This window comes from Podarcis melisellensis (genome assembly GCF_964234715.1).
Source record: "Podarcis melisellensis genome assembly, chromosome: 2".
In the NCBI taxonomy this organism is placed as follows: domain Eukaryota; kingdom Metazoa; phylum Chordata; class Lepidosauria; order Squamata; family Lacertidae; genus Podarcis; species Podarcis melisellensis.
This window is the reverse complement of record NC_138529.1, coordinates 4079814-4095174: the sequence shown is the minus strand read 5'-3', so window position 1 is coordinate 4095174 and position 15361 is coordinate 4079814. Positions and strand designations below refer to the sequence as shown.

General features: G+C 47.4%; 1 protein-coding gene across 3 annotated transcripts in view; it reads right to left on the bottom strand.

Moving 5' to 3' along the window:
• ITGA5 (integrin subunit alpha 5) overlaps window positions 1-15361 on the bottom strand; it is a 67820-nt gene that overhangs the window by 33959 nt on the left and 18500 nt on the right. Inside the window, exons 1-4 of one of the 3 annotated variants that reach the window (XM_081898115.1) lie at window positions 11510-11550; window positions 11235-11368; window positions 3991-4094; window positions 995-1118 (exon numbers count right to left, since the gene is read on the bottom strand). In XM_081898115.1, the coding sequence (XP_081754241.1) occupies window positions 995-1118; window positions 3991-4094; window positions 11235-11368; window positions 11510-11535 (388 nt within the window). In that variant the 5' untranslated portion in view covers window positions 11536-11550. Of the gene's footprint in view, window positions 1-994; window positions 1119-3990; window positions 4095-11234; window positions 11369-11509; window positions 11551-15361 lie in introns of those variants that run through there. The other 2 variants (XM_081898116.1, XM_081898114.1) reach the window with 2 other exon arrangements.

Below are 15361 nucleotides of genomic sequence, written 5' to 3'. Positions count from 1 at the left end.
TCTCTAGAGACTGGAGTGGCCACTGTGAGAACAGGATGCTAGACTAAGTCTTTGGCCTGATCCAACAGGGCTTTTCTTATGGGGGGGGGCTCTGCTGGTGGCACAGCAGCCTTCTGGTGATCACTGTATGGGTCTCCCCAGGGAAACGCTCCCAGCTTTTCCCACACCCACTTCCTCCTGCTCCAGATTATGCTTAGGAAGCAGCTGGCTGGCCGGCCCTTCGGTTCATCTGCCGTGTTCTTTCAGCAGGAGGGACTAGTACAAGGGACAAGGAAGGGACCTCTATAGTCACTCACACTTCTTCCAGCTCCCTAGTCCAGTGGATGGCAAACCTTACCACCACACAGCTAAGGCAAGGTAAAAAAAAAAAAAGCCTAACAGCACACTGATGCACCTCCATGGAGGAATAGTTACAGATCAGGGAACCCAGAACCAAGACAGCAAAGACACTACTGTGTCCCCTTCCTTCTTTCTCAAAGACTGAGGAAATCATAGAGAACTGATTTAGACATCCAGTTTAAAGATGAACAAGGGGAGAAAATGTGGTCAGCCCCTCCTTTATGCACATTCAATAAGTTACCTTAAAGATAATGTTCCATTAGTTATACAGGCGATGACCAATTAGCACGTGTCAGAAAGACATGTAATCACACACAGCACCAAACTTGGAAGTGACTGAAAATGTCACAAAAAGTCATAAAAGGGGTGGACTTCCATGCACTCAATGGATGTGCACAGAGGCCAGGAATGGAACCTCTGCATGAAAGGGTTGCCAACTGTCTTAATAAACCTCATGGTCCCCCTTATGTTTACCAACCATTTATTTTATTCAGCAGATGTGCTGGTTGGTTGCTATGGTTTTATATGTATTTTTTGTGGTGTCCAGTGGAATCTTCTAATGTACTTCTACACAAATTCAATGCAGTTTTCTTAAAAGGAAAGAAAGGCTGAGGTCCTGTGCAAGGGCTGAACCCCTGCCAGAGCCCCTTGTTACCTGAGCGGCAAGGTGCGTATTCCACAAACTTGGTGAAGTTGTTGATGGACAAGAAGCAGGTGCCCACAACCTCATGCTCAGGCTCGTCATTGTAGGTTCGCCAACTGTACAGGGGGGCGCAGGCCTAGAGGAAGAAGATGAGCCTGGTAAGCAAATGGAAAGGGCTCCACAGTCTTCACTCATGCAAAGCATTTCTACCCCCACACTTCTGATGGAAAAAAACTCCCAGGGCTGCTTACAAATCAATATAAATAACCCAGAACTCTGGCCTATGGCACAAAAAGGAAAAGGGGTCGGGGGGGGGGGGAGATGAAAACAAGCAACCTCATGCATGGACTCTTAATGTTACAAAGTTCTTACAACCACGAGCTTTCAGTTTTAATGTACAGAAGCTGGGAGCGAGATGGTCTTCTGACTTATGGCCAAAGCTCTCACAGCTGGAGTCAGACTAGCCCTGTACAATTCAAGGGTCAAACACTGCAGCTTCAGCAATGCCAACAACCTCTGTAGAGATGTGCCACCTTCTGCAGATGACTGCCCTGCAACATCCAGGCCTATCTTGCGGCCACCACTCTTTCCAGCATCTCTATCCACATGTGGCCAGATCAGGACATTGCTCTACATTGTAGAGTCTACAGCAAAGAGTCCCAAACTGTGTCAGAGCCATGAAAAAGGTGGAAGAATTCCTTGGTGATTTAAGGCACACTCTTTGATACATTCACCAGTCACTCTCTGCACCAACACAAGCACTGGCATTGTCCCAAGGGAAAGAATCCAGGATGCATTAGAATTTCCTAAGGTAGCCTCTGCTGTAGTTAACCAGCATAACAGAATCCTAGAAGCCCCAACACTGGACAAAAAGCAGAGTCCCATCTCTAAGTAGGAAAAGAGGAGGGACCAGGAGGCAATGTTGACCCAGGTGCCCCTGAGTTGCAAGGAGGATGCCTTCCTGCTGTCCTGGGACCCACCCACCATTTGGAGAAGCGCCATAGATCACTGGTAGATCATTTACTTGGCATGTAGAAGATCCCAGGTTCTCTACACCAGCATCTCCAGGAGGGACAGGGAAATCCTGGAGAGCTGCTGCCAGCTGGTGTAGAGAGTCCTGAGTTAGCCAGAGCAGTGGGGGAAGCTGTCTACGTTCCTGTCACATACGCACTGTTTGCATTTTGTACTTTAATTGATTTTGTTCTGTAAACTAACCTTGTATTCAAATAGGATGAAGGGTGTCTTTTTTTAAAAAAGGTTTCAAGCAAAATAAAGTAAGGTTGGAGTGAAGTGTGCCTCTCATTTTAATTTAGAAAGAAAGCAACAAGGTATGTCCTAGATGTCAAAAGACTGGAGGAAGCCCTGCCCTGCAGCAGGCTAGTTGGAAAGGACTACAGGGAGAATCTTGGGGGAAACCAAAGAGAAAAACAGGGTGTCCTAGTGAGGCCACAGGGTTGCTTGAACAACGGCCAACACCCGCCTGCCCGCCCACACACACACACACACACACCACCACCACACTTTGCATTTCCTGCAGTTCTTACTAGCTGCATCCTTCCTGCCCTGCCCCCATATGACAGATTTTGGAAAGTTGAGGAGTTCAAAGCACAGTTTGAAGTTCAGCAAGGTAACTAATAAACTGCAGGGAAGCACCCCCCCAAAAAAACCTCTGGCAACCCTAAAGCAACACCTGGAAATGAGCATCTGACACTCTTAGTACTGGGGAGATTGGGGTGTGCATTTCAAAAGGGACATTTTTTTTAAGAAGAAAGAAAATAAAACTTGGTTGGGAGGGGATTAATAAGGAGATCAAGTTCCCCCTGCTCACCCATCTCTTTTTAGAGGAGCCAGACAGCGTATTTAGACAGAGGAAGATCAGTATTATTGTATGACATCCTCCTTCAAGTCTACATCAGTTTGTCACAAACTTTATCAATGGACTTTGATCACAACAGGACACAGCATTGCAACAGTAGCCAAAACAGGGGTTTCTGACACTGGGAATACCTGGCCTCTGTGTGTTTGTGTGGACTTAGATATGCAAGAAATCTAGAAGGGAAGAAATGGCGTTGCCGCATTGGAGATTTCTGGGTTTCTTACACTGCAATCCTATGAATGTTTACTCAACAGTGTAACAGCATCTTGTTCTCACAGTGGCCAACCAGTGGCCTGCTCTGAGAAATCTGCATCCATGACCTGAGCACAGGAGCCTTCTCCCCTCCTGTGGTTAATGGCAGCCTTAATTAAAAGAACTCAGCGAAAAATTGGGAAAGTGAGTTTTCGCTCTCCAGTTCAGAGGGATCTGGTTTCACCAGTCCCAATACAGAGGCACCGTTAGCCCTGGTTATCAAATATTCAAGAAACATGCGACTTTGGGCCACTGAAGGCACATAGATCACATCTGTGTAGCACACAAGCCAGGAGTGCCTAGAACTTAGCTATGGCAGCTCCAGAAGCCACTGAGGCAGGAGCTCTCACAGCTTCCATGCTGCAGAGGGGTCCTGTGATGAGAAGGAAGAAGCAGCTAAAGACAAAACCTGAACCGGCATGGGCTGTTGTTACTGAGCCCCCCCCCCCCACCCTGGCGACAAGCTATTTGCTCATTCATCCTGATGTGTTTCCACAACATTTATGCAAAGGCTAAATTATATCCGGTCTTTATTGAGCCTGCATGCTGGTTTGTTTGCAGCGAGGTTATAGGGCAATGAGCATTCATCTCAATCTTCTTGTGGGGTCTTTTAAACATCTTCCCATTATTCATTCATTTATCACACATTTTTCAACACACTTTTCTGTCATGACCCAAACTGCAAAAAGTTCCCAAAAGCAAATTTGTTGTGCTAGGGTGACAGAGCACTTCAATCCATTTCCAATACGCAGACCTAGAATTCTGGTATGCGCTTAAATCTTTCCTGCAAAATTGTGACCACCTGGAGATGGTCCGGGTTCCCCCGGTCAACCAATTGCTTATGCGCTTTGCCAAATTCATGCCACGACTCCGCTCTTACCAGGATGGAGCTGCCATGTGACCGCACTGTGGCTCCAAACCACTGCAGCGATTTGAACTCCATTTGCTCCACCATCCCATTAAAGTCCTCCATGCGGGATCCTGCTGGACAGAGAACACAAAGGGGTCTGGATCAGTGTTCCTCAAAGGCTTTTAGATACCCGGGACACAGCTTCCTTCCAGCATTCTGGATAAAATTTTACTCTCACTGTTGAAAGAAGGTGGATGGGCAGAGACAGAGGATGTAAATCATATACACTATCATTTCAGTCAGCCCCTAGAACAAGGATTGTAGCTTGGTGACAAGAGCATCTGCCTTGCATGCAGACAGTCCTAGGTGCAAAAGACTCCTGTCTGAAACCCTGAAGTGCTGCTGCCAATCAGTGTAAGCAACACTGAACTAGATGGATTAATGATCTGACTCAGTACAAGGTAGCTTTCCGTGTTGCTATGCTGCTTTCCTGTGTTTTCTATGGGATAGCCCAAGGACTATTGGCCCCAAGTATCCTGACCTCCCCTTTGCCCAGGCACATCAGGATTCTGGGACTGGACCATTCTTTGGGGGCAAGGGGGATGTTTCTGGGAATCTCCAGCATCCATCAGGTGCAAAGCAATATGGCGAGACTGAGTTGATGCCACTACTCACATACAGTCGTACCTCCGCTTACGTAAACTTTGGGATACGTACGCGGCAAACCCGAAAGTATATTTCTGGGTTTTTGCCATGTGTGCATGTGCAGAAGCGGTCCCTCTGGTTGCAGAAACCTCAGGATCCAACTGGAGGTACCACTGTATTGGCAGAGAAAGAGAGTGAGAACAAGAAGCCTAGACTGATGGACGCATTTAAAAACAGCCTTCCCCTTCCCCACCGAGGCACAACTCAGCTCCTCTCAGAGCACAGCATATGATCTGAGAATTCCTGGCCTCTTGGTGGGAGAGTCAATAGGAAGGCACCTTATACCAAGTCAGAGCATTGGTTCTTTGACCAGTGAGGAAGGCAAGCAGGCCCAGCAAGCGCTGCGTACCACAGTGGTTCTGCACTGCATTTTCTATCACTCCCCACAAGTCTGCACTTGAACATAATGGTTCAGAACATGCGCTATGAGCAGTTCAACTCTCAGCTGATCTGTGAATTTGCTGGTTGGCTGTTGGTGAACTGCTGACTCTCAGTCTTGGAAGCCTGTCCCTTTTCTATAATTTTGGGAATAACAATGCTGGCCTGCCTTACAGGGATGTTGTAAAGATTTCAAGGTAATGCAAAGCCCTTTGAACACTACGCACTATTGTTACCCTGATATTGTCCTCAGACTGGTAGCGGCCACCCAGGAATTCAGACAAGGAAGGAATCTTTCCCAGACTTAGCTGGAGATGCTGGGATAGGAACCTGAGACCTTCTGCACTGCAGCTCCGGGTCTCTTCAGCCTCTACTCCTCCTACATCTTCCCCATCTGCTTGACTTGTTGCCTTCTCTGGCTCCATCCCACCACCACAAATACTTCCAAAATCTCCACTTTTTCACTGTGATCATTGCCCCATTTGGTTAATTCCCAAACTGCATGCCAGAACACACTACTTTTTATTTAAATCATGAAAATCAGTGTTAATGGTTCTGTGTTTTATAGGTCATGGTGTCAACTAAATAAAAACTTAATATAAAAAATTGAAATACATAAATAAAGCATAAGAATAACCAACATATTGCAATATGTATGTTGTTGGCATATTGTATTGTATTTTTATATTTACTGGGTGGCACTGGGAGGAGGGACTATAAAAAACCATAACCAATACAACAAATACTGTCTTTCACAAGGCAACTGCCAGAAACTAACTAAATGAAGGTGATTTGTGGTCACCCTCAGATCTGGCAGCCCATACACCCCTGCACTAGTCATGGCTCCGGCCTCCGAGGAGAGCCTAGGAAATTCTAGAAATTCTGCCCCATCTCAGCCTCAGGTGTGACAGGATCCTGCCATCACTCCTGCTGCAGAGAATTGCCCACCCACAGAAAGGTTGTCCCCCTACAGCCCTGAATGTTTCTCCACTTTTTCCAATCAGGTCCAGATCAGCAGCTTATGCAGAAAATGTACTAAATCCATGTGGAGTGCTAAGAGGGAAGAGGGCTTCCCGTTTTCATTTAGGGGGTGGGATGGAGCTTGTGGGAAACAGCCTGATCTGAGGCTGTGGGTTTGCTATTCTCCCAGCAGTTGTTGCCTTTGGTTTTGATCCAGACCAGAAGAGGCATCCCCAGCCCACTGGCTCTGGTTCATACAAGGCCCTTCATATCAATCCAATGGGATGTAGTGATAATACCCTCAGATCTTGCAGGAACGAGCACCACTTAATCCCTTTCTTGCAAAAGAAACCGTCAGGCAGTGACCCCAGAAGACCAGGTATAAAACAAATGCCAAGTCTCGCAAGCTACTTCTCGTCCATTAAGGGCATTTCCAATTCTCTCCCTCTCTCAATTTACTCTAAACTAAAGGAACTGCCAAAAATACAATTTGGTTCCACGTGGGCATTTCCAGCCCGCCCCTCCACCCTTCTTTAATTCACATCACTGCCTGAAAAATCAACAATCCCTGCAGTTTGCAATTTCAAAAATCCCACACCGCCACTGTGAACAATGCTCCAGAAATTCCTCCCCTGTTTATTCAGAAAGAGAAAATATTTCATAACATAGCACTGCTGCCCATTTCCCCCTTCAAGATTTCCCATTGTTCCCATCTGGTGGGGAAGAGGAGACTGGGAGAGGAGGAGGAGGGCAGGACCAGGGAGGGGGAGAGGTTGTTCTTGTTAATCAAAAACCACTTAGGCCCCACAACCCTCCCTAATGGTGCGATCTCCACTCCAGTGGTTCTTCAAACTCCAGTCCAGGAAACTCTGAGGTGCCTTGGATGCCTCTCAAGGTTTCCGCAGTGAGAAGATGATTGGCAATGGCAGACGCGCTTCTTTGCCATGCTGGATCTTCCTGCACTCAGAGCCCGAAGGAAGCAGGGGCCGCGATGAGAGAGAACAGGCTGACCAGTGCTCCTAAGACAGAGCCCCAGACCATTCCCCACAAGCCTTTGCAATGTGCAAGGAGTCCTCAGCTGGGAAACAGATGTGGAAAGGATTCCCTCAAGAAAGTAAGTTTTCAAAAATCTCATTTTGAGCGTCTGCGCATGCGTGAGAGGCAAAACCCGGAGTAACGCATTCCGTTACTTCTGGGTTGCCACGGAGCACAACCCGAAAACGCTCAACCTGAAGCTACTTCAACCCGAGGTCTGACTGTAGTGCCTACACTGAGAGGCAGTGACTCTCCAGGACTACTCCTGTCTGGAGATATTAGGGACCTTGGCTCTGCCCCTCAGCCGCCACTCTCCCGCTCACAGTGAGCCAGGGGGGTGGAGCGTTTCGTGCTGCTAGCGTGCAATGGATCAGGTCTGAGGAAGCCCGGGCTGAAATCCCTACTTGGCCATGGCTGACCATGAGCTAACTATGGCCTCTCGCAGGACTGTTGCAAAGATCAGATCACTGGGGTGGGGGGACGGCACAGTGCTTCAGCTTCACGGAGGAAAGAGGCAGGGAATAAAAAAGTAATAAACAAAACATGAAACAAGGAGTCCCTAGAACAGGAATCTTTCCAGCGCTACTTTGACAGCTGCTGTGATACTTTGGTTTCATTTGTGAATGCAGTTCAAAACAAAACAGAATTGGCAGCGCAGCCTTCTCTCCTCCCAAACGGGCATGAGATCAAACCCAGGAACACATATCTCAAAATGCCATGACATACTGTATATATAAGATTTTGGCCTGTGTTTTTGTCACCGAACCTGCGACCCTTACTGTTTCTTTTAAGACATTCAGTCCATTTTGCTTATTCAGTTAACAAAGTTCTTTGCCTTCCAAGGATTATGTGGGCTCCAAATATGGATGTCAGGGCTGCAGTTCAACAGAACGATAGAATCGTGGAGTTGGGAAAGGACCACTAGGGTCATCTAGTCCAACCCCCTGCAATGCAGGAATCTTTTTGCTCAACGTGGGGCTCAAACCCATGACCCTGAGATTAAAAGTCTCATTAAGAGCTATTCTGCATACTCAGGTACTTGAGCATAGGCTTCATTTACCTCACTGAGATTTACTTCTGAGAAGACTGTGCAGGAAAACAAAAAGCCTTACCAATCAGTTGCCCCAGACAAGGGCTGGTGGACCTGTGGCCTTCCAGAGGTTGCTGGACTGCAGCTCCCAACATCCTTGATGGCTGGCCGTGCTGACAGGGGCTGATGGGAGTTGGAGTCCAACAACATCTGGAGGGGGCACAGGCTCCCCAGCTCAGCTGTAGATTTTCCAGCTCATTTTTTTTACATTGCCCTATTTGTAGTTTCTGGGGAGGGAGGAAGTATTCAATTTAAAAGCTCCAGAAATTAGTATCCTTGTAATGACACATTTTTTTGCTTTCAGCAATTCTGCCTGGGGAAAAATAAACCTCTGTGGAAATAAAATGCTCACTTTGGGGAGGATTAAAAGAAAAGTATTGTTCTCTCTTGCTCTCAGCACACCAGCCACCTGGAGAGTAGTTCCCAGATTCAGGCCTATGCGGACGTAGGGGCTCCCTGAGCAATGGCCTGTTTGGCTCTCTGGCTGGAATCTGATCTCTTGTTCTCAGCTGAGCCAAGGAAACTCTCTCTGGCCCACGTCCACTGGGGACCAGCCAAGTCAACACAGAGCCATGCGGCCAGACAGGAAAGCCCCAGGCCAGGCCAGGCCAACTAAAGTCCAGGCCTTTCTGAGCCACAAAGTTACAGGGGTGGGGCAGTTTAGACCATGGGTAGGAAAACTAAGGCCTGGGGCCGGATCTGGCCCTATCGTCTTCTAAATCCGGCTGGCGGACGGTCCAGGAATCAGCATGTTTTTACATGAGTAGAATGAGTCCTTTTATTTAAAATGCATCTCTGGGTTATTTGTGGGGCATAGGAATTCGTTCATCCCCCCCCCCAAAAAAAATATAGTCCGGCTCCCCATAAGGTCTGAGGGTCAGTGGACTGGCCCCATGCTGAAAAGTTTGCTGACCCCTGGTTTGGACCCTTTTCTTCTCCCACAACACAGAATGCCTTTGAACCTAAAGGGAGACTGTCAACATTTGCACTTTATTCTGCCTGTGGGCGGCTTTTGATCTCTTTATTCAAGATTAGTTCTGTGTTTTTGTTGTATTTTCACTCCAACCTTCCTGCAGAAGTTCACAGTACACCATTCTGCCCCCTGCCCACAACGGCCCTGTGAGGTGGGATGGGTCGAGAGACAGTGACCAGCCTTTCATCAGCCCAGCTTTCCCAGCTGAGCGGAAGGGGAGCTGTTCGAAGGTAGCGTGCATGCTCTCGATGCAAAAGGTCTTAGGCTCCATCCCTAGTGCCTCCAAGTTGAGCTGGGGAACAGCCCTACCCGAAAACCTAGAGAATCGGTGTAGATCAGGGTTTCCCAAACCTAGGTCTCCAGCTGTTGTTGGACTACAAGTCCCATCATCTCTAGCTATCAGGACCAGTGGTCAGGGATCATGGGAATTGTAGTCCAAGAAACAACAACTGGAGAAACCCTGAGATAGAGAATACTGAAGCTAGATGGAGCACTGGTCTGACATGGTGTAAGGCAACTTCCTTTGCTCATCCACATTTGCCTTCATGGCTGCAGGGGAATTTAGAACTTGGGTCTCATCAGAACTTGGGTCCAACACTTTAATCCAGGGGTTCACCCCCGTGGATGCCCATGCTGCCACAGAGGCACTCCCCCTTTCTCCCTGCTGCTCCTGTTGTAGTCAGTCAAACAGGCTGCAATGTGTGCTTAGCTACAAGGTGTGTGTGGTGCTCACCACAGTTGCTTTAATTTGCAAATGTCTGGCTCTCCTAACCACAACATCACCCCAGCTCTCTAGGGACTGCATGACTCTTCTACCCTGTGACTTGAATAAAATATTCTGGGGGGGAGGGGGGAGGTAAGGCCTGTCCTGATCACATGTCACGGTGCACACACACCATTTGAATGGCAATGCCCATCAACCTCAAATATTTAATGGGGGGGGCAAAGGGACCTTAGCCCCTAGGATTTGGCTCCTATGCCTTTAATCCAGGACTGCACTCTCACACTCATAAGCTCTATGTGTCAGGAATACACAGGTCCCCCCTGACAACACACTCGCAAATAAATTCATGAAGAATCCCTGCACAGGGGGGTGCAAGGGGTGCAGGGCACCTGGGCGCAGAATTCTGGGGGTTGCCAGGCACCCACCGCTGAAGCAGCCTAAGCTCTTAACTATCTACCTGTTATGAAATAATAAATAATTTTGATTGAGCTAGAAAAACAAAATACATATATACGTAGGTATTACGGAAATGTATGGCTACTATTTCACTAAAGGACTTTATGCACTCATTTACCAAAGATCACAATGGCAGCGCTTGTGGGGCGCTGGGCGGATCTTTGCACCCCGGCAGCACGTATGCTAAAGACTCCCCTGCCCCTGCAGTTGCCTGATTTGAGTATGGAGCTGGGCTTTGGTGTTTCTGACAAGGGGAATTTGGGCAGGCACCTCTGATCACAGTCTAACAAACCTCTTAAGACCGTGACCATAAACAGAAGCCGGCTGCATTCCCCTGTTCACCATCCAAGCCAATGAAGCATTCTGGGGAACTCAAAAGCTTGCATGCAATTCTGGTTGGCCTAATAGAGGCTTTGTCCTACTATGGATTTTGTAATTCCTCTTATAGGCTGACACAGTTGCCTTTATTTTCTGAATTAAGTAGGGAAGAAAGAAGAAGTGGGAATCCGGGGAATCTGGAGTAGCCGATCTGCCCAGACACTGAGGTCCAGTGCCGATGGCCTTCTGACGGTTCCTTCACTGTGAGAAACAAAGCTACAGGGAACCAGGCAGAAGGCCTTTTTGGTGGTGGCACTCTCCCAGTGGAATGCACTCCCATCAGATGTCAAAGAGATTAACAACTACCTGACATTTAGAAGACATCTGAAGGCAGCCCTGTTCAGGGAAGTTTTTAATGTGTGACATTTTAATGTATTTTTAATCTTTGTTGGAAGCTGCCCAGAGTGGCTGGAGAAGCCCAGCCAGATGGGCGGGGTACAAATAATAAATTATTATTATTATTATTGTGACTGAAAATCAGAGTAAAAATTGGAGGTGGATGAGGATGGGCAAGTAGCCAGCCAGTTAGCCAGCCCTTACCATTGGCACCTCCCAACCCCACACATCCCGCTTACCTTTGCTGCTGTCAAATTCAATGGGTATACAGCTGCTCTCGCCAAGGGGCCAGGGACAGTAGTAGACAGCACCCCCCTCCGTAACGTCCACCTGGCTTGTGTTGGCCTTGGGTGCTCCCACGAGGACACTGGCACTGTGGAAAGAAAGGGAGCAGGAAGCAAAAGGATGAGTCTGAGCCAGATGCACCTGGAGCCTGGCTAAGCTCCTCCCACCCTTAAACTCCTGGTCCTGAAGGGGCTACCCACAGATTGCCTCAGGCTCGTTGAGCTTCTACCTTTGGGGCCCACTTTCCCCTCCCATAAATTGGAGCCCCACAACTTGCCTTTTTGTGCCCCCGCAAAATCCCTTCCAGCTGTCACTGTTTCCTTATAGGTTTTCCCTTTTTCTCATGAACACTCAGGTGAAGCATCATGTATACATCACAGATACATCATAAATATGTCACAAACAGTGAGGGGTTTTCTGGTAGAAACCGGTTCATCAGGTTTGCCCCCAACCTCCCTTACCCACCACCACACACCCATCAAGTGATACAGTAGGAATATTTACAAGTTCCTGGTTTTCTGGTCAGGTTATCACCTAATCCATTCCTGGGTGGTTTGCCATTGTCCATGGGATGACTGCCTGTCTGACACCCACCTGCCAGGATGCCAGTGATGATCCCTTGTGCAAGAGGCTGCTGAGTACCTGGTCTCAGGCTTGAGGGATTATGGCTGCTCACATCCCAGACTCCCCCCTTGGTAGCCATTCATTTCCTGAACAGAACAAAGTTGCAATGGTGCAAATCCATACTGGAGCGACTTTATATGACTTTCTAAAGTTTTCCCAGTGAGCCAGTACATAGACACATTTATCAGTGAATTGTTGGATTTGCTAATGTGCAGCAGAGGCCCTTTGAATAGACATAGGAAAAAACTGTGATGAAGTGTTTTGCGGGGACATTTGCAGGAGTGATTGTGCTGAGTTTGGTAGATAGGGTGTGTGTATGATGTCTGCTGGAGGGGCAACCCCCCCGCAACCTTTACATAAATTCCTGTAACACTCTCCTGGGAGGACAGTGTCATTTTGGCTACAAATGGAATGACACTCACACCTGAACCTGAACACTGGGAATAGATGGAATGATAAGTTTTTGGAGTCCAGAACAATGTGGGCTTGCAGTAAAGAAATGCTGTGAGCTACTGGCAGTTCTGATAGGAGAAATCTACTCCTTAGTAGCCTTTCTCCTTGTGTTCTGTAATGATGCATCTCAGTGGTCTTCCTGAGAGCCCCCAGCCCACTAGCAGGTCTGTTTGTTTTACCTGCAGGCTCAAATTATTGCTTCCGGCTTATTTAGCCTGGAATGATATCCATGCCAGGTTCCTCTCTCCCATTCTGTTCCCCAACTCCTGGCAGCCTCCCTATTCTCCCTTTCCCCTACCCTACCCCCCCACCCCCTCTTCAGAGCTCCCTGGTGCAGGACAAAGGGCCCTTGTGTAGGCAGCCAGGTGTACAATTCAGCAGCTGCAAGCAGGCAGTGAAGCCACCCCTCCTGGGGCCCAGAAAGAGGCCTGGGAAAGAGCTTAAGATACCCAGCAGTGGCAGCAAGAGCCCCACAAGATCGGAACAGAGGGGGCGGGTGGCACACAGCAAGGAGAACATCCGCAGCACTGCAAACCTGCCAGACTCATCCGATTGCTAGGAGGGAATCGGTGGGAACCCAAAACCACCTCCCCCCTTTCAAATCTCTGCAGGGAGCCGACTGCTGATTCGTAGCCCAGACCAAAGTAACTGGGATAAAGAGAAGCCTGCCAGGATTCCCAGCCCAATTTCAAAGTCTGTTGGAGAAACTCACACCAGTGAGAACCAGCAGAATGATTTAAAAACAACAACACCACTCCTGCCTCGAGAACCAAAGGAGGAATGAAAGGGAAGGAGAGACAGCAGGGGCACATCTACTCCCAAACCACCCCCACAAAATCAGCTGAGCATTCTCCCTGGCAGGCATCCATGCAGGGAGAAGCCAAACTGCAGCCACAGGACAAACCAAATGTCCATGGAGAAACCTAACAAGAGAATCTGCCCAGCTCAAGTTCGACCACAGCTGTGAAACTTGGGTGCAAGGCATCTCATGATTTCTCACAGGGGGCAGCAACCCTTTTCAGCCATGGGCCAGCCCACTGTCCCTCATGTGGTGGGCTGGACTATATTTTAAAAAAAAATATGAATGAATTCCTATGTCCCACAAATAACCCAGAGATGCATTTTAAATAAAAGGACACATTCTACTCATGTAAAAACACACTGATTCCTGGACTGTCTGCAGGCCGGATTGAGAAGGCGATTGGGCAGGATCTGTCCCACGGGCCTCACGTTGCCTACCCCTGATTTCTAACATGGAGTGTGGGCTTGTCCTGTTGTTGGGGCTTGGCCAATAAGCTCTTGAGACCTGGAGATGCTAAACTGAATGGGAACGTCTGCAGAGTTTTGATGAAAACACTAATGCACTGTGTGGGGCTTCTCTTTACTAAAGGAAAACCAACCCCACTGGGAGCTAAGACCTCTACTGAAAGGCACCCAAAACTAGGGCTATTCTCACATTGCATTCAACGAGTGTACAATCTATGTGCACAATAGCTGAGTTGTATGGCTGTAGTTATTCACATGTAACTTTCAACAAGTTTGCCATTTACACAAATAGCTGAGCTGTACAAATCTGGAAGTGTTCGCCCTTCCACACAAACACTTGTGCAGAGACAGCTTGTACCTGCATTCAGTGTGAAATTTGAACAAGCCACCTGTGTTCTGCATCCAGGGATATGTTTTCAGTGAGGGCAATTTTTGCAGGAAAAATATAAAGGACATCAAAATTCAATCTCCCAACACATCAGCAAAAGAAACCTAATGGTAAGTCAAACTAAGGAAGGTATTTTTTTTCTCCACGGAATGCATAAGAAAGAGACTGGAGCTCATTATATCAGGAGGGTGTAGTCATGGGCCCTAAGTCCTGTGGATTTGGGAGGAGGGAAGTTACAAAAAAAATAAAAAATGGAAGAAGATCATGACTGAGGAGCTTTTCAACTGTCAACTTAGTTTCTCTGGGTAATAAAACTGGTTCAGTCCCAACAACCCAGAACTTTTTCTCTCAAGTCTGTCTTGGTTCATTTGCATATTTGTTCAACCATGCCCCACAAAATCCAATAATTTCACCCCAAATTCTATCAGGGATTTGCCTGTAGGGTCTGTGAGTACAGACCCCAGGAGTATTAACTATTTCAGATTAATTCATCTGGGAGTAATGACCCATGATCCTGTTGATAAGTATGAATGAATTTATTAATACGGTCACAGACCAGCATCAACACACACAATATCACAGATCATAAAAAAAATCAGAAATACAAGGGACAATATGAATATAACAAGGCTTTAAATATAAAAATTAAAATTAATTGTTAGCATGTCCCCTGTAATTAACATTTAGGGGTTTGAACATTATGGGATACCACTTGCTTCCTGCGATTGATTGCAGACGCACAGAATTTAGCTACATTTAATGTAGTCTTGGGATTCTTGTCCTCTAGCAGTAGTTTTAAACTATGGTATTCAGATTCTTTCCTGGACTTTTGCAAAACAGGTGTGATAAAAGTCAAACATATATCCTCATAAAGACGACAACGTAATAGTACATGTGAAGCAGTTTCAAGTTCCAACGAGCCACAAGGACAGACCCATGCTGTGTATGGTTTACCCTCAAATCTGCCCCTGTTGATAAGTATTGCAGATCACTAGTTTACATAGTCGCCATAATTTTTTTGGAGCAGGATTGCATTAAAGGGGGTTGCATTTACAATGCAAACATGCCTTTTGATATATCTGCCCCTGCCATGAAGTTGCAGTCCCATAATGAACAGGGAACCCAAGGATAATGGCTAGGGACACACTTGAGTCTTCCCTTCCTCAAGGAGCCTCTCTGAGGATATTTTCACAGGTAGATAGGAAGGCCTTTATCTAATCTCTGTTTGAGGAACCTGCTCCTTTTTATCCTCTCAGCAACAAAATAAGCACTGGGATATGTTAGTCCAGAGGTCGTCAATCTAAGGCCCTCAGGCCGGATACAGCCCACCAGGCTTGTTAATCTGTCCCG